General features: G+C 41.2%; 2 protein-coding genes across 2 annotated transcripts in view; both read left to right on the top strand.

Annotated features, from left to right (window-relative positions):
• lsm8 (LSM8 homolog, U6 small nuclear RNA associated) overlaps nucleotides 1–25,130 on the top strand; it is a 216,426-nt gene that overhangs the window by 133,334 nt on the left and 57,962 nt on the right. The gene's annotated exons all lie outside the window — the stretch shown is intronic.
• On the top strand, nucleotides 1,595–8,457 carry LOC147233873 (tetraspanin-8-like). The gene is made up of 9 exons (XM_086146491.1): nucleotides 1,595–1,749; nucleotides 3,229–3,285; nucleotides 4,772–4,891; nucleotides 5,144–5,218; nucleotides 6,097–6,192; nucleotides 6,289–6,426; nucleotides 6,544–6,576; nucleotides 6,699–6,782; nucleotides 6,869–8,457. Exons 1-9 carry the CDS (start codon nucleotides 1,690–1,692, stop codon nucleotides 6,959–6,961), a joined length of 756 nt encoding a protein of 251 aa, XP_086002617.1. The 5' UTR covers nucleotides 1,595–1,689; the 3' UTR covers nucleotides 6,962–8,457.

Genomic DNA, 25,130 nt, shown 5'->3' on the forward strand with positions numbered 1-25,130 from the left:
GCTTCAGGAGGAGGAAACAAAGAGAGCTGGAATTCCTGACCTTTAATATGAAAAGAACTGAGCGTGTCTGGTCTGGTCTGTCTGTCTATCCACCCATTCATCCATCTTTTTTCAGTTCTGAACAGCCTTTATTTTGGCTTAAATTATTAGTAAAAACGTTGAGATTTGAGAAATGTTGATTTTTTTTTTTTTTTATAAACAGAACAACAATAATTACGATAATTATTAGCATTATTATTATACATCCACCCACCCATCCATCCATCCATCAATCCATCTTATTATGATTATTATTACCATTGTTATTATTATATGACCAGGAAACAAACTGACATTATATTCTGTGTTCTAAGTTAAAAATTTTTTTGAAAATTAAAAAAAAAAAACCCCTAATTCAAAATCGGTGTGGTCCACCTCTGACCATTTTGGACGAGTGGGCGGGGGCTGGAGTGCAAGCATGTTTGCCTCACACACACACACACACACACACACACACACGCCTCATCTGTTACCTTTTTTTGTGCATTAATCTGAATTCTAGATCCACTTTCAAGCAGGCCTTCGGCCCAGGAGATGGAGGTGGGTGCGGGTGGTGGGGGTGGAGGCACGGGCCGTACACTTTGTTCCCTTTTATTTTGGCGCCACCTTGGTTTTTCGTTTCACAGGAAGAATGGCGATGCTAATGCAAACGTGTGCGGGCATACACACACACACACACACACACACACACACACACACAGAGGAAGAAATGGAGGGGTGGTGCCTGAGGAGGAGTGGTCTTTCCTGTTGCTCTGACAAGAAGCTCCTCACAGATCCAGAGCTGCTAGAACAGACAGAAACACTGCTAGTGTGTGTTCAGATTTTTGCAACCTTTTCCTGATCCAGTCCGACCCCTTCATTTTTTTTTTTTAATATTTTACTCCAAAATTTTTCTTTAATTTAACTGCACCACCTCCTTCTCCGCTGTTTCCTTACCTTGAATAACTTCAATTAACACACACGTGCACACCTGAATGGGGATAACCTAAACATTTGGAATTTTTTTTTCTCCTCACTGTTTCCCAGAATCGCCGTTGTCATGCCGACGCTCCCTTCACACTCCCTCCCCCTTTTAATTGAATTTAGATTTTTTGATGACATCGACGATAGTTTATTTGCATGATTTAGTTTTTGCTTCATTAAAAAAAAAAAATCATAACATCAAGTATTTTAATCTCGTCGTTAATTTCACACAATTTAATAGTTAATCGAAGAAATCTCAAATGAATCCAAGTAGCAGAACCCATCCTAGTTAAACTTGAAAGTTAATTTCAGCTAATCTCCCGCTTAATCCCATGTGTTGATACTTTACTCTGATTCATGATCCTTTCCTGTTTTAACTTATCAGCCCCAGATGAGGATTTTTATAGTTTTAGAAAATAAATAATAACAAATAAAATAAACTTTAGATAAAGTCACCAGAATATTGCCTGGAAGTTGCCGCGGTGATGACGATTCTGATATTCTTTTGCTGCAGCTCAGCTCTGTGTGTCTCAGCTCTGTGTTCACCTTCTCTTTGCTTCCACTTTATTACCACAGCCCACTTTCTGCCCATCACACACAATCGCGGCAGACGCACAAACACACCAACGCACACACACACACCGACAGCTCACACACACACGCAGCTCGGCTCCTGCAGGCTCAAAAATGGGGAAAATCAACGGATGCCTCCGATGCCTCTTCATCTTCTTCAACGTGTTGTATTTAGTAAGTGCTTTTTTTTCTTTATTACTTGCTTATTACAATTTTGTTCTCTTTTACTTTTGAAATACGGCCTCTGCTGTAATTGAAGGTAAACCTTTCAAACGAGATGAGGGTAACTGGAAAATATAAATGCATTCTTCTCTTATTGCTTTGTTCAGTTTCAATTGTGGAAAGATGTTTTTTCCGGGATTTTTTTTCTGTTAAAAACACTTTTTTTTATATTGCATGCGATTTAAATAATGGAAATTGAAAAAAAAAGGACAAATTAGCAAGTAATAAAAAAAAAAGTAAATTCCGCCCAAAAATGACCAACTTCCCTTGTTCTTCTAATTATGTTTCCTTTCCTGTTTCCAAATGAAATCTTATTTTGAAATCTGTTTTTCTTTTACGAATTTGAGCAACATCTGAGAATGAACAAAAAGCTTCTTGTTTTAATCCCATCCAGGCATTGTCAGACATAAACATTTCCATCCAGGCAAGAAAAAAAAAAAAAAACCCTCTGCTGGTGAGGGGAGCTCATTTTTCAGTCGCCCTTCCTCCTCCTCCTCCTCCACAACAATCTTTCCTCCTCTTATTATGAAATAAAGGGAGGGGTTTAAGGAACATGTTTTTCTCGTAGACCTCAACCCACAGAAATGTAATTAAGAATAGCCACCAGTCAATTTCATTACATAAAGGAATCAAGGACAAAGGAAAAAATAAAATAAAATAAAATAGAACAAAATAAAATAAAACAACTGAAACCAAAGCATGGGATACATCAAGTGAAAGCTCCCAGAGGTGGACGATTTAAATGCTTTTATAGTAAAATTTAAATGACAAACTCCAAACATTGATAAATTTCATGCGTTTGGGGTTTCTGGGCTCTGTCTCCCTCTAGTGGCTAAAAGTGGAATTACAGCCAGCAGGGCCATTGTGATTTAAGTGAGTGCAAATGAAGGATAATAATAAAAGACATCGTTTCTTAATCATGTATTTAGAAATTAACCCAAAATTAAATTACTTTTGATTCATTTTATTGTATTCAAGACAAAAAAAAGGCTCTTTGAGGAGCCAGTTTCCTCAGTTTTGTCTCCCTCTGCTTGCCGAGCTGCAAAACTTCAACTAGTACCGGCATTCCTCAAGTCAGAGCGAGGCCTGGGCTTCAAGAGGAAGGGGCCGGGGGTCGTGTTTCAAAAACAAAACTATCTCATGTTCTGTTCTAACACGGCAGAAAGAGCCGAAGGCCAGCCAATGAGCCGCCTTTGGCCGAGAGCCCGGTGACGTCACGCCCAACAAACCTATCAAACTCGATGATGTTTGGATGAACTTTACGCCACTTTGCGAAAACATTGTTTTTCTTTTCACCCTTTATCTCGCACTTTCATACGTCTAAAGCTATTTATTGTTTATAGCTTCGCAGGAAGGGCGGCCCGTGAGCCGGCTCTTTCGTTTTCGTTTGTAAAGGTGAAAAACGCTAACACCGACTTGGCTTCTCCTCAGATCCTCGGCTGCCTGCTCATCTTCGGGTTGGTGACATACGGCAGCGTCGGCAACCAGGTACGAAGTCCAATCCCGACGCAGGACACACACAAAAAAAAAAAAAAAAATCATAAATATATTTGTTATTTTATTGATTTTATCTACAGGATTTTTTCCCCATCCCAAAATAAAAGAAATTACTGATTATCTTTACTTTCCAGTTTATTCCAAAAATGTACGAAGGACAAATGACGACCCACGAGGAGGGCGACTGTTTCGGCGTGGAATGATGTCACAAATTTTTTTTTCAATCTCATTAAAAGTATTATTTTTTTTCTTCATTTTTAAAATGTTCCCCTACCTGGGTTCTCAATCTTCTTCCCGCAGTCCAAAAATATTCAAAACTTTGTGAATGGGGGGCGTCTCTACACGTGGCCATGCGACTGACAGGTGACTTGTGATTGACAGGTTAAGCTCCGCCTCTTGGCTCCGTTCCCTGGATTGTACTGACATTGGAAAATAATGAAGCCAAACAGGAAAAGGAGGCTGCCTCTCGTACAAGCCTCCTGTTGTACGAGAACTTCCTGTCGCTTGACCCTTAAAACCCAAGTCGGACTGTTAACATTTGAAATAATCTCTAGGTTCGCAGAAAAAAAGGGCAAAGATAGCCCGTCCGGGAATCTGTCCCCCCACTCCCAGTTCCTCAGTACGTGTCTGGAAAACAGGATTCAGGTTGGAAATAGACACAAGCCAGAGATGAGGCCGTTGGTTCGCCAGCTGCTGAGAATCCCCCTCCCGCCCCCTAGGCCTCCGCTCGCTGCCAAACTTGTGTATTTTACGAGATGTGTGTTGGCGCCGCTGTCGGCGGAGCCAAACAATGAAATCGGGCGCAGATGTGAGCAGTTAGCGGCGTGCGGAGAACGGTCTGGTCGGGCGAACGAAATGGATTTAGGTCAGAAACAACTAAATTCCCCGCGGAGAGACGCAATTAAAAAGTTTGGCAGTTTCGGCGGGGCGAGAACCTGCCCCGAGTTCCAGCTGGTCCCAATCAGCCAGGATGAGGGTTCTCTGGGTTCTCCAGGGAAACCTGAGACGCTCGTCGCCGAGGGAGACGCTGCTTTTCCGAGAAATGTGAAAACAACGAATCGGCTTCCCTGACGCGACTCGCCGTCCGGCCCCGTCTGCGGACGGAGACCAGAGGATTCTTCAAGAACGGAACGGACATTTGACTTCCTTCAGAATACAAAGGAAGATTTTGTTGTTTTACTATTTTCTGAAAATATTGACCGATTTCAGGGAAACGGTTAGACATTCTTGGTAAATCCTACCGCCTCGTCTTCCACGATTTCCTTTTTTTTTTCCATTTCCATCCTGTAAAGATTCCGGCCGTATCGATCGTCCTCTCTGGGCGGCGCCGCCAAAACAGAACCCGATCAGAACGCGATCGGGTTCGAGAAGCTACCCATAACATTCGAACGCTATGTTTCTGCTCCCTGCTGCCCCCTAGAGGACAAACGGTGTATTACAACTGGTGACAGCCGTGTGTGTGTGTGTGTTACCTCAGATGTCGACCGTCAGTTCTCTCAACGTCGGCTGGGTGTGGGTCTTCACGATCGGGGTTCTCCTGGTCTCCAGCCTTGGAATCTACGCAGGATGTTCTGAGAAGGAACTCGTCCTGAAGATCGTAGGTTTCGGGGCAACTTGTCGCCCGTCACTTCCTGTCGACTCAGAAAGCAGAAAATAGACCAATAAATTCATTAAAAAATGATTTAGTTACACTGGAAAACATTTCATAAAGCATTAAAAACAAATATTTTGATTACTGAATAGAGAAGAACACTTCAAACCGAAAACGAAATTCCAAAAATATTTAACGCAGATACAATTAGGATGATTTATTTGCCATTATTTGTTTATGTTGATCGTTGCTCCTCAGTTCGCAGGCCTCATGCTGAGCGGGATGATCATCATGATGATCTTCGGCATCATCATTGTCGTGCAGAAGAACAAGGTAAGCCGGCGGGCCGCCTCCGCCGTCTGCTACATGCTATCGTAGCTTTTTTACGGGCAAAGGGTTTGCACGTTTGAAATGTTTGAACTGTCGTCAAAAAGAAAAGATGGCTGATGAGTTTGACTGCAGCTTAGTCAAGATGTTAGCCTCTTTGATAGAGACGTTACCACCTTTTGTTGAAATGTTAGCATCTTTGGAGGAGGCACTACTATCTTTGTTCAATTGGACGCGTTAGCATCTATGGTCGACATGTTAGCATCTTTGGTGGAGACGTTAGCATCTATGGTCAACATGTTAGCATCTTTGGTGGAGACAGTGGCCTCTTAGGTCAAAATGTGAGTGTCTTTAGTTAACATGTTAGCATCTTTGGTGAACTCATTAGTGTCTTTAGTGGCGGTGTTAGCATCTTTGTTGGCGGTGTTACCACTATTTGTAAACTTGTTAGTTTCTGGTGGAGAATTTAGCATCTTTTTTCAAAATGTTAGGTTCTCTGGTCAAGATGTCTTCGGTAGAGATGTTACCATCTTTGGTGACAACATTAGCGTCTTTGGTCAAGATGTTATCATCTTTGAAGGAGACTTTACAATCTTTGGTCTACATTTTAGCGTCTTTGGTTGGAGATGTTTATTTGTAATTGTTATTTTTATTTTTTTACGGAGTGTAAACTGAAAAACACCCAGAGGTTTAATCCCCGCCCCTGTTGGGTCAAAGCTAAATAGATATTTTGGTCCTCCTCTGAAGGTGGGGAACTACAAATATGGCGTCAATATTTTTTGATTTCCCCTCAGTGCCTTGAACCACGACCAACACAAATGAATAAACGCGATGCTGCTAGCACCCTGCCGTCTCGATGCTAAGGCTCCTCTTTGTCCCGACAGGTCAGGAACAGCCTCCGAGACGTGACCTCGGAATATTCCAAAGTCTTGATGGAGGACGAGGGCTTCAGACAGATGCTGAGTGCCATGCAGTCCACCGTAATCCTCCCGCCGTTCCGCTCCTGTCTATCAGGTATCAATTACCGCTGGAGTCTGATGTTCCCGTGACAACCTGAGAGGACTCTGTCATTCCAGACCATGTGCTGCGGGCTGAACAGTGCCCAGGACTGGGGCACGGAAATCCCGGCTTCCTGTAGCTGCAAGGAAGGAGGATACGGCAGCCAGGATTCATTCATGGGATTCGGAGTGTCCAAATGCAAAGCCCGACCTCAGGTTTGTTTCTGGACTTGTTCGGATTGTCGAGTACTCTCTGTGCCACTGATACTCGTACCTGCTCGTGCTAAGAGACGGTCGGAATTCACCCCGTACTCTATTTTGCTCCTCTGACAGGGAACGTCCGGCCCGGAGAAAGTCTTCCAGCAGGTAAGGACTCGCCTGCTCACCGACTCGACGGCGGACTTGACACCCAGGCAACCTCCGACCAGAACTCCCCCCAAAAAACAAGCATACATCTGCGCGCCAATCGTGTTTCTTTCTGTCCTCAGAACTGCAGCGATATCTTACTCATCTCTTTCAACTTCTTGTTCCAAATCGCCATGGGCTTTTTCTTCGGGTTTGCGGTCACCGCGGTGAGCGTCGCTCTGCCTCGTCTTGTTCATTACCCCCCCCCCCCCCCATTGCTCCTCTCTAACCGCTTTCCCATCTGTCCATCCAGCTGCTGGGTCTACTGGTGACCATCTTCATGATCTACCAGATCAGACGCCACGATGGTGCTGGAGGTTCCTCCATCGCCATGAAGGGTTACTGACGGAGTCCCGCGACGTTTTCCTCCTGCCCAGCACCGTTGCTGGGGTTGTGCGGGGCTTAGTGGTCTCTACGCATGCATTTGTGACCTGGAAGAGCAGCTTCCTGTTGTAAAAAGTTTCGCCTCATAACGGCAAATTTATTATTTGTGAACCATTGTATCTGTTTTCTGTGCCTGTTGTTTTTGGTTTTCATACTCTGAACGTTTGCTGCGCTATGATATTCCATGATATCCAAGATATAAGAAAAGGCAGGGCTCTCTTCTGCGTCACCGTCCCTGACCGGGTGGGAAAAAAAAACACTCGAGGCGGTAATTTTCTACTTAGTTACACATTCCATCAGGCAAAAAAAAAAAAATTCATTCACGCAAAACACAAAGATTAACCTTTTGCGTCCTGAAATTCTTACTTGAGAACATTGACCGATGAGAACCGCTGCAATTTATGCTTATTTGTAATTAACTTTAACTTGTTGACCTCGCAGATAAATGTAAAAAGTGAGGCTGAAACCATGTTAGCAAACGCGCTCCACCTCCTCTAGCAGGTGCTAAGTCAAAGACCTCAAAATGTAGTGTCATGAGGACGGAAAGTCATAGGAGCATAAATATACGAGCTGAATTTTTGCCTTTTTTAATGTTTTACTTTTTTTTTTTACAAAATTGTCTACTAGCTATTTGGATTCAGCGGGAGCTTAATAAGCTTTGAAGAAGTTGAAAGTATGTCCTCAGCTAAAATTGCTAAGCTTCTGTCTCTCTCTACCTAACTGGATTGTTGTCATGGCAGCGAGTATTTGGGTCACATTGGACCAAATGTTACAGGATTTTTAGGGGAAATATCCTATAATGAAGGTTTAGCTTTAATATAGTTTATACTGTCAAAAGAGCTAGCTAAGATTCTCTTGTATTTGTGCCCCGTTAGATGTTCAAAAACTACCTTTTTAAGATGGTACCTTCACTTGAAAATAGATTTATGAAGATTAATGTCACGCTCATGCAGTTCATCCCCCAATGGTGGCTAAATGCTAGCTTAGCTTTGAGCACAGTCTCCGTGGACCCAGTCAAATTGACCCAAATCCAAATCTTTGTTAAAGTATGAAAAACAAATCTTGACTTCATCTCTAACATTCCTGATGTTCTCTGCCTACATTCAGCAAAGGCGTTGTAGTGAAGAAACTGGAGGCTGCTGCCTGTGCTTGTGTGTGTGTGTGTGTGTGTGTGTGTGTGTGTGTGTGTTGTCATCATTAGTTACTATGCCTTATATTTGAATGTGAAACAGCTCCGTTGTCCTGTCACAAAAGGAACGTCCCACAGACCCTGAACGCAACGCCATATCGGATCCCACTGGTAGAAGGAATAAAGTGAAACAAAAAATAATTTGTTGTGAAATGCAATGGATTATAAAAACTCTGTAATGACTTCAACTTCTTATTTTGATGATGATGATGATTATTATTATTGCTATTATGTAAAATAAATAACAATACAATTATTTGTGAAGAAAATAATCAAAGTTGAAATAAAGAAAATACTCAAAACACTGGAGGAATAAAAAAAAATTGAACAAAGGCAATAATTAAAAACACAATATCAAATAAATCAAACAAAAAAATATTAAAAAAAATATATGAAAATGACAAAATAGAAAAAAATGAAACAACAAAGAAACATGCACAATTGTTGTGTTATAAAATAATATTTATAACAAATGAAATCTAGTATTAGTATATTTAAAATATTCAGCAAAGTGGATTATTCAAAGACATTAAAATGATTAAAACAAATAAATCAAAACAAGGAAATATGTCTACAAAACTACATTGAAATCTCAGCAATACATGTATAAATCAACAATTGACATGAAAACAGGAACTAAATAGAAACCTGAGATAAATGAAGCGATTATATTTATATTATTCATGAATACTAAGAAATCAATTTTTCAATTTTTACTCAAATTTGACGGCTCGTTTCCTCCCTGCCATTCCGGGCTGTGGACGCCAGGGGGCAGCACAGACCGCAGAGACACATTTATGACATTTATAATGCTGAGGTTTTTTTTTCTTTGAAGTGTTCATTTAATTTTTACAGATCTAATGTGATTTTTGACAAAAAGGCAATCAAAATTTGAGGACTTCATTTAAAAATCCATCCATCCACACATAAATGAAAATACATTTCCTATAAAATCTCAAGGGTACACGGTCTAAAATTTTAAAATATATATCTAAAAAAAAATCTGTTATTGCTATCATAATTGTTTTCAATATTACATTTATCAAAATGATAATTTCCTTTATTCAGTTTTTTTTCTTTTGTTCCAGGATAACTTTGCAAGAAAAACAAAGAAAGATAGATAAAAATAAACTGCATTATTAGATATTATTGTTAAATTGAATATATTATTATGTTAAAGAAGTGGAAGTTGAATTAGTTGTGGTCATTTTGATGGAGATCCAAAGAGAACCCTTTGGTTCTAAAGTCATAACGCAATGGAGAATGTCATCAGAAGGTCATGGAAAAAAGAAAAAGAAGATACAAATCCTGATTTTAAGCATTCTTTAAGGAGATTGATGATTAAAATAAGCCAATCTCTTGGGAAAAAGACGGAGACAGAGCGCTTGGATTGTCCAAAAACAAGACTTTTCCATTTAAGATGACGTAAAATGTAAATTCGTATTTATTCTTAATGACTCCTTTGCGTTGAACTGTTGGAGTGACAGGAAGTGACGTAGCCCTGGCCTCTTCTCCCATTAAAGTACGATTAAAAAGTCATAGTTTTTTTTTAACCATTTGCACATCAAACAGAGAACTTTCATTTGCATTTGTTTTCAAAATATTCCTTTTTTAATAACAAATATTAAAAGTAAAAATCAAATAATATATTAGACCGCACCGTAGATGCATTTTTTTTTCTCCTGACGGAGGGAGATCGATTCCAATCCAACGGTAGGACTGTGAAATTATTTTTAATAATCACGGACTTTTATTTTAAAAAATATGTTCAATGTCAAAATTCAACATTAGCACTAACTTAAAATACAAGAAGAAAAGCAAAACAAAAAAAAAAAGAAGAGCGTCCGAGCACTTTTACCATAGCGCTAATCAGGCGACGTTAACTGTCTAAAAGCTAACGTTAGCGAAAAAAAAGACGACAGAAACGTTATTCATATTGAAATTTAAACAAAATATTCAACATCAATATGACACAAAACCGACCGACATTCCGGTAAATACACGCCCACCTTCACGTTGCTTGTCTCATTCAATTACTGTCTTTTAGTCAAGTCCGCGTAGTTGGACGCTCTCCGCTACAGGAAGTGACTATGACTAGTTTTCAAAATAAAAGCTTGACCGGAAACAACTGCAGCGACGCTAGCGTCATCCGAGTGACTTTGAAAGATTCACATTTCACTCGGGATCAATAAATATATATTTTTTCAGAAACATATTATGATTTCATTTAAATTGATTGAAATCAGATCCCATTCTGAATGTCGATTTTACGCCATCCCCCGAGAGGCTGATTCATATCTTCCAATCATAGAACTGTGTTGTTTTTAGCTCAATGCCCCAATGTGTGTTTTGCTATGGCGAGGTGTGTTTATTTATTCGTAATTCAGACGAGAGAGTTCATTCGGGCGTCTCTTTGTCCAACAGTAAAATCTGTCGTTTGGCTCGACGCCGCCATCCGTTGTAAACCAAGTGTAACCATGGCCTGTGATTGGCTGATCGACGCTCCTCATTCATCTCTGTAATTGTGTTTCTCACTGCCATTTTTAAAAAAAATCACCTCTCGTGTTTGTGTGTGTATGTGTGTGTGTGTGTGTGTGTGTGTGTGTGCGTGCATTGGCCTCAGAAAACACCTTGAGGTATTAACCAGGTCAGGCCTCATTTCACACACACACACACACACACACACACACACACACACACACACACCCTTTGCTTTTCTTCCGACGTTTGTTCTTTCTTTCATTCCGTCTCTTTCAGGCGTGAAATCAATTCAGTGTGATGACTCTTCATCACACAGCAGACATGACGTGCAGACACACTGACACACACACACACACAAACACACACACACACACGCTCTTAATGCGAAAGTCGGACAGTAATCGGGCGACTGGCGCCCAGCAGCTTCCGCTCACGTAGGAAAGAGGACGACCAAACAATGATTACAATGTAGAAATTAATTCATAATGAACATGAATAAAAGTTTCAGCAGTATGTCTCATTTAGCATCGAGTATAAATGATCATTTATTATATTGTATTTTTTTCATTTCTTTTCTTATTTACTGTTTTTTTATTATATCAGAATTGGACAGCCAAATAGACAGTCTATAAACAAAACAAAAAATATATATATATAAAAATTAACTACTTCCATAAAATCATGTACATATATTAAAGAAACTCAACATGACTTTTTTAAAGCAATAAAATGCTTTAAAAAGCAAATCAAAATAACCAAAACAGAGAATAAAAAATATATGACCTACAATATTCAGATTCTTAAGAAACTGGATATTTAAATAATTTGAAAGAATTCACAAAGTATTAAAAGGTCAGGAAAGTAAAAAGTAATTATAGAGCAATTAACAAGAAACTGGACAAACGTGGCGAGAAGTTGAAACAAATGATCTGAAATTCAAGATAAAATGTGAAATCAACTTTTTCTCTGAAATCAATTTTAAAAGCATGACTTTAGTCAGATTGAAATCAGAATGTCCGTCATGTTGATGTGACCACCCCCACAGGTACACACACACACACACACACACACACACACACACAAACACACACGCACACACGCACACACACACACACCTGCAGCCACATGTGTTTCCTGAAGAGGAGCTTCAACATTTTCTGCAGTCTGTTAATAAAACTGAGAGGACGCTGCTGTGTGTGTGTGTGTGTGTGTGTGTGTGTGTGTGTGTGTGTGTGTGTGTGTGTGTGTGTGTGTGTGTTGTTTCTGTGTAACTTTAACTAGTCTTCCAGGAATCATGAAAGCTTGATATGAACTGCGTCACTCTGCTTTTGTTCACAGTAGAGTGGGACATGAGTGTGTGTGCGAGTGTGTGTGTGCATTTGTATGCGAGAGCATCCTATGTTTAGTCCTAAACTTTGCACCACAGGTGTCCCTGTTACCATGGCAACTGCCAAAGACTGGCGATCAGCTTTGATTTCTTTTTCTTCCTTCCATCTTTCCTGTTTTTACATTTGTTTTAAAAAAAAAACAGTTTTCCAGTGGTGGCGCGGTGGCGCCCCCTAGTGGCCACCATCCTCACTGCAGCGGCTACAAAACTAAGATGACACACACACACAACTCGGAATCCAGAGGTGTGTGTGTGTGTGTGTGTGAAGAATGGAAGGAGCAATGGAGGGGTGGATGAATGGATGAATAAATCAATTAATTGATGATAGAGAGATGGCTGTGTAGGTGGATGGAAGAACAAATGACTGACAGCTTCATTACCCGATAGATAAATCAAGGAAGCGATGGATGAATGTATTGATAAATGTATGGATGGATGGATGAATGAGTGGATGAATGAATGAATTGAAGAATCTTAGATACATGGAAAGGATGAAGGAATGGAGGGATGGATGAGCGACAGATTCATTTTTGAGAGTTGCAATGTGGATGAATGGATGAATGAATGAATGGGTGAATGAATCAAAGAAAGGATGAATACATGGAAGAATGGAAGGATGACAGCTTCATGAACTGATACAGACGGACGGATGTATTGATTAATTTATGAATGGATGAATGAATGAATTGAAGAATGGATAGATCGATGGATGTGCAGATGAATGAATGAATAGATGGATGGATGGACGGATGAATGAGTGAACGAATGAAAGAATGGATGAATTGAAGAACGCACGGATACATGGATGAATGACAGGTTCGAGATAAATGAAAATGAATGTATTGATCCATGAATTTGTATGAATGGATGAGCGAATGAATGGATGAAGTGAAGAATGCATACAGGACTGTCTCAGAAAATCAGAATATTGTGATAAAGTTCTTTATCATCTATAATGCAATTAGAAAATAAATAAATTATTTTTTCATGATATTCTAATATTTTGAGATAGGATTTTTGAGTTTTCTTAAGATGTAAGCCGAAATATTAAAATAATAAAAGGCTTGCAATATTTCAGTTGATTTGTAATGAAATCAAGAATGTATGACACTTTTGGTTTTGTAATTGCATTACAGAGGATAAAGAACTTTATAACAATATTCAAATTTTCTGAGACAGTCCTGTAGACACATGGATGGATGGATGACAGCTTCCTGAAGTGATTAATGTAACCAAACAGATGGATGAATATATAGATAAATGTATGAATGGATGAATTGAAGAATATATTGAATTCATTCTTGGAAGACAAATGTACTTGTACTCTTCTGTGGAAAACTTGTTTCTGTTCGAACCAAATATTTCCTCCAAGTATGAATAATGGAATAAACCAAATCAAGTAGCACTTTGGTACGATCCAAAAGGAGCGCGGCCTCTGTTTACTTTTCTCCACCCGCTTGAAATCTGCAAATACATTTTTAAATAGTATTTCAACTGAAAAAGTTTCCTGTGTAGTTTCGGTGTGACCCAAAAACACTACTTTGGGTACAATTTGATACTTTTCTGAATATAAATCAATCAATCAATAAGTAATGATAGTCATAATAATCAGAATAATATGCTTTTTTAAGCAAAATAAACCCAAATATCGCACTTCTCCAATAGAACCCTGAAGTACAAGTACATCATTTCTGAGCAGAATACACACACTCTGTGTGTTCTGTATATCTGTGTGCATGTTTGTGTGTGTGTGTGTGTGTGTGTATGTGTGTGTGTGTGTGTGTGTATTTATGTTTGTGAGTATTGGGTGTTGGAAGACGTGTGTGTGCAGGAGTGTATATTGGTGTACCTGTATGTGTGAATCTGTTTACATGTGTTTGTATGAGTGTGTGTGTGTGTGTGTGTGTGTGTGTGTGTGTGTGTATGGTTGTGTACCAGTCTGTGCATGCATGAATCTGTCTGTGCTTGCACGTATTTTTACATTTGTGTGTGAGTCTGTGTATGTTTATCAGTATGTGTGAGTCTGTATGTGTGTGTGTAGTTGTGTGTCAATATGTGCATGTTTGTGTACCACTTTGTGTGTGCATGTGTGTGAGTGCATGTGTGTGTGTGTGTGTGTGAGGGAGGCATCTGTAGTTGCATTTGTGAATCCGTGTGCATGTCTGTATAATTATGTGTGTGTACATTTATTTATTTATGTGCATGTGTGCATGTAAGTATAAGTGTGTGTGTGTGTGTGTGTGTGTGTGTGTGTGTGTGTGTGTCTCCTTAGAGGGAGCTAAGGGCCATAATCAGTATTAAGTCCCAGAGACGCCAATCGCTCGTTCTTTCAGCGAACAAAGAGCCTCGTAACAGATGAATAAGAAATGAACATGTGTGTGTGTGTGTGAATGTGTGTGTGTGTGTGTGAGTGTGTGAGAGAGACCAAACTGAAAAGGACAGAGACATTAATAAAGCCAAGCGAGGACAAGCAGCCAAAACCGGCAAAAGTGTCGAGTTTGCGTTTGTAGTTTTTTTTTTCCCCGCGTTCAGCAGATCCACTTCCTCCTGCTCGCGATGCGTTCAGGGTCAGAAGCACAAACTGCTAACTCAGGCTAACGTCCGGAGAAAACAGTGCACACTGTCGGGAGGAACTTTATCCCCGCTGAATTCACGTTTATTCATACATGCGCGCATGCAAACACACACACACACAAACACACTTTTTCCCCCTCACTTACTTGGCCATTACAACTGAATTATGCAAAAAAAGGTGATAAACTGGTAAGAAGTACAGACACCAATGAAAACATCACTCGGTGAAACGCTGTTTGTTCTTTTCTCCATCAATAAATAAATTAATCTTTGCCACAAGGCACCAAACTCATGTTTTTAAACCTCATTTTCCAAAGCACATTTCTGGGTGACTCCTTGAAGGCAATTTTATTGAATTTTGACAGAAATATGTTGTAAATATTTCCACATTTTTCATGTCAATGTTAAAGATATTTACAAATGAAAATTCATTTGATTTCATTTGCATGTTTAACACATTAATCATTATAATTATTACTGACATTTATATTATCATTGTCTTAATTATTACAACCACATTTTATGGTAATTATTATTACCTGAAAAAGCGGCTGTAATAATTAACTGTTTAATTTGAAAACAAAATATCATTTGATTTCAATTTTGCATTTTTAACACATTATTATTATTGCTATAATTTATTATTATTGTCACATTTTTTCTAATTATTGTTACAAAAATGTTGTTGTAATAATTAAGACTTTAATTTCAAAATGTTATTTACATTATTTTTACATTATTATTTCTATCATTTTATTTCTATAGTCTTAATCATTAGCGCCCTCTTGTGTTCTGGAGGACCGCCGTGCTTTCAGAACCCGGATGCTTTTCTCACCTTTTCCTTTTTACAAATTTCTCAGATGTTTCAAGTCAAAGCTGTAAATGAAAATGAAAAACACACCTTTCATCGCTTCGGTGGAGGGAAAAAAAGGACCAGTCGAGCATAAGTTGAAGTGTGTATTTATCATTTTCCCTTCCAAAATAATGACACTTTTCCTTAGTTGTCACAGAAATGGGAAACGGAGCAAACATTTGTGTCGATCCGTGAATATCCGGGCTGGAAGGTTCAAACGCCCTCTCGTCGCGACACACATCTATCCCATAATCCCTCCGGAGGGAAACCATGGCGGCGGTGATGAAGGGATGAAAAATAAACGAATAAACTCCCGTTTAACGGGAAGAAACCTGCAGCTCCATGAAAGGAGAACGTCCAGAGCCGCTGTGTGTTCCCCTGCTTCCTGCCTCTATGAGCGTGGAGCATGCATATGTGTGTGTGTGTGTGTGTGTGTGTGTGTGTGTGTGTGTGTGTGTGTGTGTGTGTGTGTGTGTGTGTGTGTGTGTTCCGTCCGGCCTGCCGGCTCAGTTTGTGCATCGCAGCATTTTTTTTTCCCGATGAAACGGTGTTCCATTAGCAGCTGCTGCAGTTCACACTTTCCACCGCTGGGAGTGTCACACATCTGATCCTGCCACTGTGGGCTCTCAGGTGTTTTATAACGGTTCAGCGGTTTACACACACACACACACACACACACACACACACACACACACACACACACACAAACACCTCTATCTTTGTGAGGACATCATATTACACTGTCTTGACACATCTCTGGAACGAAACTTGACCTGAAGGTTTGTGAGACGGATGTTCTTCTTAAGACAGTTTGAAAGAGAGCCTGGCCTTGCAAAAGCAACACACACACACACTCACACACACGCACACACACACACATGCATACACACGCGTGTGCTCCTACCCCTCAGAGGACATCATAATGCGAGGTCTTCACACCATCACGTCCCCGGTCCGTGACTCGGTATGAAGCGGTATGAAATTTTCCTCTTTTGAATGTTTTCAGTGTGATCTCTGTCCTTGCAAGGAGGGGGGGAACACACACACACACACACACACACACACACACACACACATAAAATAAAAGCATGAATTACACATGAGTCAAGGATGTGTCCAGCATTGATGGAGGACAAATCTGAGTCTGCAGGGATATTTGTGTGTGTGTGTGTGTGTGTGTGTGTGTGTGTGTGTACGTGCACCTCCTTTTTTCTTGTTTTTGTGTTTTGCATGTTGTACTATTGTAATGTTGTAATCGTGTGTAAGTGTGTTTGTGTGTGTGTTAGTGTGTGTGTGTGTCTGTTTGCATGTACTGGCCCCACGGGGCTTGTTGCCATGGGGACAGTGATAAGGGTTCTAAATGGAACTCAATAATTCATGAGTTTGTGATAAGGTGCACTTCATTCACATGCACGCGCACACACGTATGTGCGCGCGCGCACACACACACACACACACACAACACACAATTACTAGCAAACAAGGCAGACAATCTCCTCCTGATAGACCAACATAAGTAGATAGTGTTTCACCACCAAATACATCAATATAGATGGGTGTGCGCACACACACACACATGCACACACACACATGCGCATTAATTTCTGACAGGAAACTAAAAACAGCAGTTGCTGACCTGGACTTCGTCATCAATAAAGTTTTCTGTCTTTGAATGAGGTTTGGACGCCGGCAGAAAGTGAGGCGCTTCAGAGAGGCAGGGGACGAAGCGCTGATCTGGGCGGGAAAGCAGCCCGGCCCGGGGGGGGGGGGGGGAACCGCAGGGGTACACACCACTACCAAAACAAACTGCCATCCGAGTGGATTCACAAAAAAAAAAAAAAAAAAAAAAAAAGAGATTTGCGAGAAGAGGGAATTAAACTGTGACTGGAGTTTTGCTCCTGAATCCCGTATGCTTGAATGAAAACGAATCCTTCGAGCGATTCATTTGAGCAGAGTCCGACCAACCACATAAATTGGTTTCGATGTAAATAAATCAAAGTGGTCCAAAAGAGGAGCACTTGGAGACATCGAACGGATTCACACACACAAAAAAAAAAAAGACATTTGGGAGAAGAGGTATTTAAACCGCGACCGGAGATTTGCTCCTGAATCCTGTGCGCTCGAACGAAAACAAATCTTTCGAGCAAATCATTTGACCAGAGCCCGACCAACCACATAAACGGGTTTTGATGTTAATAAATCTAAGCGCTCCAAATGCAGAGCCCTTGTGATGGGTCTCTGGAGAATTGGAGCTGTGTTCTGAACTGCACTGAACTCCTTCGGCGTTATTCGCTGCTGAGACGCTGCAGGAGAGTAGATTCATCTGTAAAATGAAGTCTTGTAATTTTCTTGTTAATAATTTCAAAACAAATAAAACACAAAATGTAAGACAGCAAGTCGGCGCAGCAGTCTTTGTTGGCTTTGTAACAACGCAAGGCTAACGGTCCGCACAGGCTACTTTTCCTCATGCCAGGCTAACACCCCTCACAGGCTACTGGGCATCATGCTAGGCTAACACTAGGCAGAGACCGTCTCTTTGTTAAAGAATAGGCAAAAAAACCCCTTCTTTATGAGAAAGCTTATAGTTAGCATGGGCTAGCCCCTTGCTAGCAGAGCTGCCATGCAAGATGCTAGCCATCAGCAACAAATGACAGATGAAATAAAAAATCAACTAAGACAGGAATTCAGCATGGTAGTCTTTGGTAGCTTTGTAACAGTGCTAGGCTAATGCTATACACAGGCTACTGTTCCACATGCTAGGCTAACACTCGGCAGACACAATCTCTTTGTTAAAGACTAGGCGTAAAACCTTTCATTTTGAGAAAGCTTATAGTTAGCAAAGCTCATAGTTAGCATAGGCTAGCCCCTTGCTAGCAGAGCTGCCTTGCAAGATGCTAGCCATCAACAACAAATAACAAATGAAATAAAGAAAAAACTAAGACAGGAAGTCTAACAGCACTAGGCTAATACTACAGGCTACTGCTCCTCATGCTAGGTCAACACACCGCACAGGCTACTGGGCATCATGCTAGGCTAACACTAGGCAGACACCCTCTCCTTGGCTTCGGCTTGATTTACTGCGTCATCTCACCACACATCCGGCATTATGACTTGTTTTATGAATATTAAAACAATTATAATATCATTTCAACAATTAGCATGTAGCTATTAGCGCTACTGTTCCCTATCACACTCTCTTTCTACTCCATCCGGTCGAGTCAGAAGGCCGTCCACATCGACCTGAGCTGTGTTCCACCTCGACAGGTCATGTTAAGGTTCTCGTCCCGTCGCAAAAGAAAACAATTGTGGGATAAATCAATTTAAAAAAATAAAAGACAGAAAATGTTCTGATTAAAAATGTATTCATGCGCTGGAAGAAGACACTCGGCGCGTTGCGAAAGTCGTTCCCGGTGGAAACAACAGCGGATTATTCTGAGAAAAATGGGCCAACATTTCTGGAAAGAGACAACGCTTTTGCTGTCTTTTCACTTTCCTTTTTTTTTTCTGTTGTTTGTACATTTTTACTCCCCTCACTCTTTTGCCTGCAGTGGGGATGCAGGGAGGATGGAGGGCGTTTCCACGGTGACTTGTATTTAAAAAAAACACATGCGGAGAAGGTTTCTATGTGTGTGTGTGTGTGTGAGGGGAACTATTTTTGTTTTATTTCTGCATGAGTGACCTTGGCGGGGGAATCGATGAATTTTTATTAGAAATGTTAATTTTCATTTGTAATATTTGGACTTCTCTGCGCCAATCCCTCAACATACAGTGATGGCCTGGTTGGGAAGTCCTTGAAATCAATAATGATAAACCAATAATAATAATAATAATGAATAAATAATAATATAATCACTATTTATTTAATAATAAATAATCATAAATAATCACAGCTCGTGGAATGTGTATGTTGAGGACATAAGTTTATATCTTGTGGGAACAAGATAGTCTAATGTAGTGATCCACAACCTTTTTTGTACCAGGGACCTTTTTTATGCATGACAATGTAGTATTAAAAAGTATAAAAAGTATGTTCAATCAATATTGAATTTAGAAATTGAATTTTTTCTATTTGTTTAATTTTGTCATACAATAATGTTGGTACATTTATACGATCAATAATGATTTCAAAGTTGAAATAGAATGCCAAAAAATGAAAATATTTAAATTGCAGAATTCATTTTGTTTATTTTACATGATACATAGTAAAAAAAAAAATGAAAAATGAAAAATTCATTTAAAAATTAAATGAGAACTTATAAAAACTTCTGTCACTTCACAGCATTCAATCCGAACACAACCACTACACTTTCTATTAGGCAATTACAATAATTGTGCTCTATAAATAATAAACAATAAACAATAAACAATAAACAATAAATAATAAATAATAAATAATAAATAATAAATAATAAATAATAAATCCAGTTCTCGAGTTACTTTTGTTTCTGGCTACTTTTTTGTTTTTCTAGGGCTAGCTTGCGGTACCTGATGTTTGCAATGCTGCAACAGAGTTCAGTGCGGCTGTAAGGCGAAGGCGGAAACAGTTGTTTTTCAAAATAAGACCCAGAAGGTCTCATGGAAAAACTATAATTTGTACCAAGAAAGATTTTCTTTGCGGAGCTGTACCAAATGATCCGCGGACCAGTATCAGTACGGGAATATTTTGAAAACAAGACGTTGGGTTGAAGGTCACTTTTAAGCAAAAATACCCAATGTCTACTTCAGTCCTCCTTGTATTTATGAAAAAAAAGGCCAAATTTAAATAATCCACCAGCAGCAAACCAAAAAATCCGTCCTGCGGCTCTTATGTTAATAATCGTGTCTGTGTGGTCCGTGTTTGTGTTGTTTTAATGTGCGTTTTCGTCAGACGTGGGAGGAAAATACCTCAATTTCTCAGTAGGAGCGACATCATTTGAGTAAACAATATCTGTCAAGTTCCCTTTCAAAACGGTAGGGGAGAAAATGCACAGCAAATCGAAAATATGAAGATGAACACGGGAGGTTTTTTCACAAGAGTGGGAGAGTTTATATTTTCTCGTTGGTCACTTTGAAAAGTCGGGCAGAAAAGCAGATAGAAGCACTAAGAGACTGTTAACGCTTGCATCGTATCAACCAGATTTGAAGAGGATTGTTAAAGGCAGAAGTTCCACTATGTAACATTCATAGTAAAAAAAAACACTATCATAAATTATTAAATTTATAGTAGTGGATGTGGGCTTGGTCGAGCTGGAAGTTTGTATGTGTGAGACCGTGTACACAAGTTATATTGTTGAAAACACATGCCTGCGGTCTTAATACTTCAATAAATTTGGCTCGGCAAAAGTATTTGTGTGTGAGGAAGGGATGGCGTGATGTTCACGTGCGCCACATGTGTACGAAATGTGGTAACACAGTAAAAAGAATGTGTCTCTTTTATTTAGACATTACAAGATGGCCGTAATCTTCAAATTTAAAATGGCATTTTAAAAATGAACTAAAATAAAATACAATTTAATCCAATATTTTAAATGTAATTAAATAATTCAAATTATTTTCAAAAGCCACCTGTTAACTGAAGACTACATTTCCCACAGGTGATGCCTGTGATTGGCAGCTGGCCTGTTAAGCCCCGCCTCTCACCTCTGACATATTTCCTGAGTATTCTTTGCAGTACTACCTGCAGGTACTGCAGTATCTATCCTGTCCATCATCCTCTTTTTTAAAGCTCCTCCCTGAACAGCCGCCGTGTTCAAAAACCACCCGTCTCTGGCGATCGATCATCGGGCCGATCGATCGCCGATCACAGGGCGGCAACTGAAGCGGTAGACGGGGCAGATGGATTGGCCGCCCGACGGGGTCACCGGGCCCGAAGAGGACAGATAGCCGATCGGGAAGGGGTGGGGGGGCGATCGATGATCGATCGAGCGGGGAGAGATCCATCAGAGGAGTCGGTCTTCGAGGTTGGGCCGACTGACCGGTGTTTTTTCTTTTTTTTTTAAAATTTTGTTATGTTAGCATGTTAGCATTCCTGGGTATCCTCCTGCTGTTGTTCTCATAAACTTAATTTTGTGGCAGATAATAAAAAAAAATGTACTCATCCTTATTAGTAATAACCAAAAGTTATTAATTGTTGGGTAATCTTTTTCAATATTTTGAATTTTTGTCAACATAATAAAAGTAGTTTAAATATTTAACCAATATTTTCACTTTAATTTTGTTCAGTTTTAGGGGTAACTGAATTGCACCTGCAGGGGGCGCCAAATTCCTTCTGTGGGAAGTACAGAATCCTGCCTATAGGGGGCGCTGAGTCATGACTGCAAGAAGTGCCAAGTCATGTCTATAGTGGTTGCTGTGTCATGCCTACAGGGAGCGCCGAGTCATGTCTGCCGGGAGCGCCGAGTCACGCCGTCGGCAGATTTGTGACGAGCTCATTGCTGCAGGTCCCGCCTTCTTCATCTTCTCTGCACGCATCAGGATGAGCAGCTCTGTCAGATCTGACAGCTGTGCCCCGTGCGCACTCACACACACACACACACACACACACACACACACACACACACACACACACACACACACACATCACCTCCCAGTTTGAAAGTGTAAATGAAGAGACGACCCAAAGCGACAAGAAAGAAAAAAATGTCAGATGACCCACAAACGGCCTGCTCCTGTGTGTGTGTGTGTGTGTGTGTGTGTGTGTGTGTGTGTGTGTGTGTGTGTGTGTGACAGATTGGTGTCACTTCTGCTCTGCCGAGACGAGCGACAAGACGCCATGTTGAATTTACGGTGTGAACTTTTAAATGTCAGATAAATAAATAGAGACACACTCAGCCAGTGTGTCTTTATTGCCTCCTCTAGATCTCGAACAGACCTCCTCCAGACCATCTCCATGCCTCCTCCAAACCTCCACCCAAGCTTCTCTAGAACTCCTCTAGATCTCCATCAAACCTCCATCAGACCTCTCCCAGACCTCCTCCTAAACTCCTCCCTGCCTCCTCCAGACCTCCAAACAACCTCCTCCAGATCACCTCTAGATCCACCCAACTTTCACCAGACCTCTTCCAGACCCCCACCCAACCTCCTCTAGATCTCCATCCAACCTCCATCAGATTTCTCTCAGACCTCCTCCAGAACTCCTCTTGATCTCCACCCAACTTCTTCCAGACCTTCTCCCTACCTCCTTCAGACCTCAACCAAGCTCCTCCAGAACTCCTCCAGACCTCCTCCCCAATTCCTCTAGCTCTCCACCCAACCTTCTCCAGACTTCCACCCAACCTCTTCCCGACCTTCTCATTACCGCCTCCAGATCTCCACCCAACCTCCATCAGACCTCTTCCATACCTCCACCTGAACACCTCCTTGCCTCCTCCAGATCTCTTCTAGATCGACCCAACTTCCATCAAACCTCCTCCAGACCTCCACCCAGTCTCCTCCAGAACTCCTCTTGATCTCTACCCAACCTCTTGCAGACCTTCTCCTTGCCTCCTTCAGACCTCCAACCAACCTTCTCCTGAACTCCTCCAGATCTCCAACCAACCTCCATCAGACCTCTTCCACACCATCTCTAGATCTCCAGCCAACCTCATCCAGAACTCCTCTAGATCTTCACCCAACCTCTCCGACTTCCTGTGTTATTGAAGACAGAGCGGCGTCACCTGCATGAAGATCAGTCACTGATCCTGAGCGAGATAACGACATGGACATGAAAAGGTCAACACACACACACACACACACACACACACACACACACACACACACACACACAGGACTTGTTCAAACTCATTGACTCATTGGATTACTTACAAATACACCCCCGTACCATCAACCCACACAAACACACACACACACAGACACACACACACACACACACACCCACACACACACACACACACACACACACACACACACACATTATGGGTGTGATTAAAGCTATCCTGCAGTGATTCATGCGTCTCATTGTCTGCTGCTGATTAATTTGCCGCCGCCGTCGCCGGAACATTTATCTCAGCTGTCGCTTTTAATTTGCCGTTAATTCCAACATGTCGCTCAGCGAGTGTGTTCACATACTGGACAGGGAGTGACCTGAATACATGCAGCACACACACACTCACACACACACTCACATAGAGGGACACAAACTTTCACATACGCAAAGAGGGGGGCACATAGAAGGAAACATAAACTTGAAGAGGGACACAAACTTTCACACACACTCACACACACACATGTTCACACACTCACACACACAAAGGCACATATACATAGACACAGACACACCCGTGTGCACACACACACAGATGGATACAAACTCACACACCTGCAGAAAGACACACACACATACACGCACAGAAGTAAATTACCACAAAAATAGGGGCATTAACTCCGACACACACACACACGCACACGCACACACACACACACACACACACACACACACACACACACACACATACATACAGAGGAAAATACACATTTATATTGACACACATGCACACACAGAGGGAACACACACATTCACAGATGGGGACACACCAAGAAGGACATATAGACACAATGAGGGACACAAACTCTGACACACGAAGAAAAATATGCGCACACACACACACACACACACACACACACACACACACACACACACACACAGAAGGACACAAACACATAGATGTACACACACAGATGAAAAGACACATACACATTGACACACATGCACACACAGAGGTACGCTTACTCACACACACACACACACACACACACACACACACACAGGTATAAACACACACACACACACAGAGCGAACAAATACATATATATACAGAGATGGAGACACACACAGAAGAACATATACACACAAAAAGGTACACAAACTCTCTCTCTCTCTCTCTCCACACACACACACACACACACACACACACACACACACACACACACACACACACACACACACTTATAACACTGGTAATTGCAGGTGGGTATCAGGTACCCTAAATGCAGATCTAGTACTACAGATTAATGCTAAGGTAATGCTGTCGTAATCTTCAGGCAACGCCTTCGACGACACGCCCCTTTTCACACCAGGGTGGTGTGAATCGCTAGAGGTCAGATGATGCTAAGCTAACAGCTAATAGCTAAAGTTAAAGCTTGAAACGGAACAACTGTGCTTGTTACACGCCAGACAGTCGCTTGAGAAAAACAGATGCTAACGCAGAATGTTCTGGACTCACTGGCTTCTCCAGAAAAAAAAAACAAACAAAACTATTTGAACGTCGGGTGTTTCATCGGACTCGCCGCCCCGGCGTCCATGTTGGCCTTCCGCTTCTGTGATTTAGCGGAAAGTTCCACATGTTCGCGAGCAGGGGCGGCGCACGTTAGCGCCCGAGCGTAGCCGCAGATGTTCTCCGAGTCTCCGCCCGGAACAAGAACCTTGCGCACCATCTGAGCCCGGAGACGCCGGAGGGTTCCGTTCACGCTACAGAGCGTCCACTGTTCCCCCCCCGGGAGGACAGCGGAGTGGACCGTTCCGCGCCACAACAGTGGAACGTTCCACATGTCTGTAGGAAGGGGGCGGGGCTTCTTGCAGAACGCCATCACCTGACGTGACGTGAAAAGAAAAAAAAAGTTTCCGACTTTGAGAAAGTTGTCGTCCGTTTTCCTTCACGCGTTCCTTTTCT

Source organism: Fistularia commersonii, chromosome 5 (genome assembly GCF_037954325.1).
Source record: "Fistularia commersonii isolate RoL2024-O1a breed Wild chromosome 5, RoL_Fcom_v1.0, whole genome shotgun sequence".
NCBI lineage: Eukaryota > Metazoa > Chordata > Actinopteri > Syngnathiformes > Fistulariidae > Fistularia > Fistularia commersonii.

Bases quoted from the DNA above. Each gene is read 5' to 3' on its own strand.
- LOC147233873 (XM_086146491.1), top strand. From the start codon at position 1,690: ATGGGGAAAATCAACGGATGCCTCCGATGCCTCTTCATCTTCTTCAAC. The intron at 5,219-6,096 runs GTAAGCCGGCGG...TTGTCCCGACAG, and splicing joins TTGTCGTGCAGAAGAACAAG to GTCAGGAACAGCCTCCGAGA. The intron at 6,783-6,868 runs GTGAGCGTCGCT...CTGTCCATCCAG, and splicing joins TCGGGTTTGCGGTCACCGCG to CTGCTGGGTCTACTGGTGAC.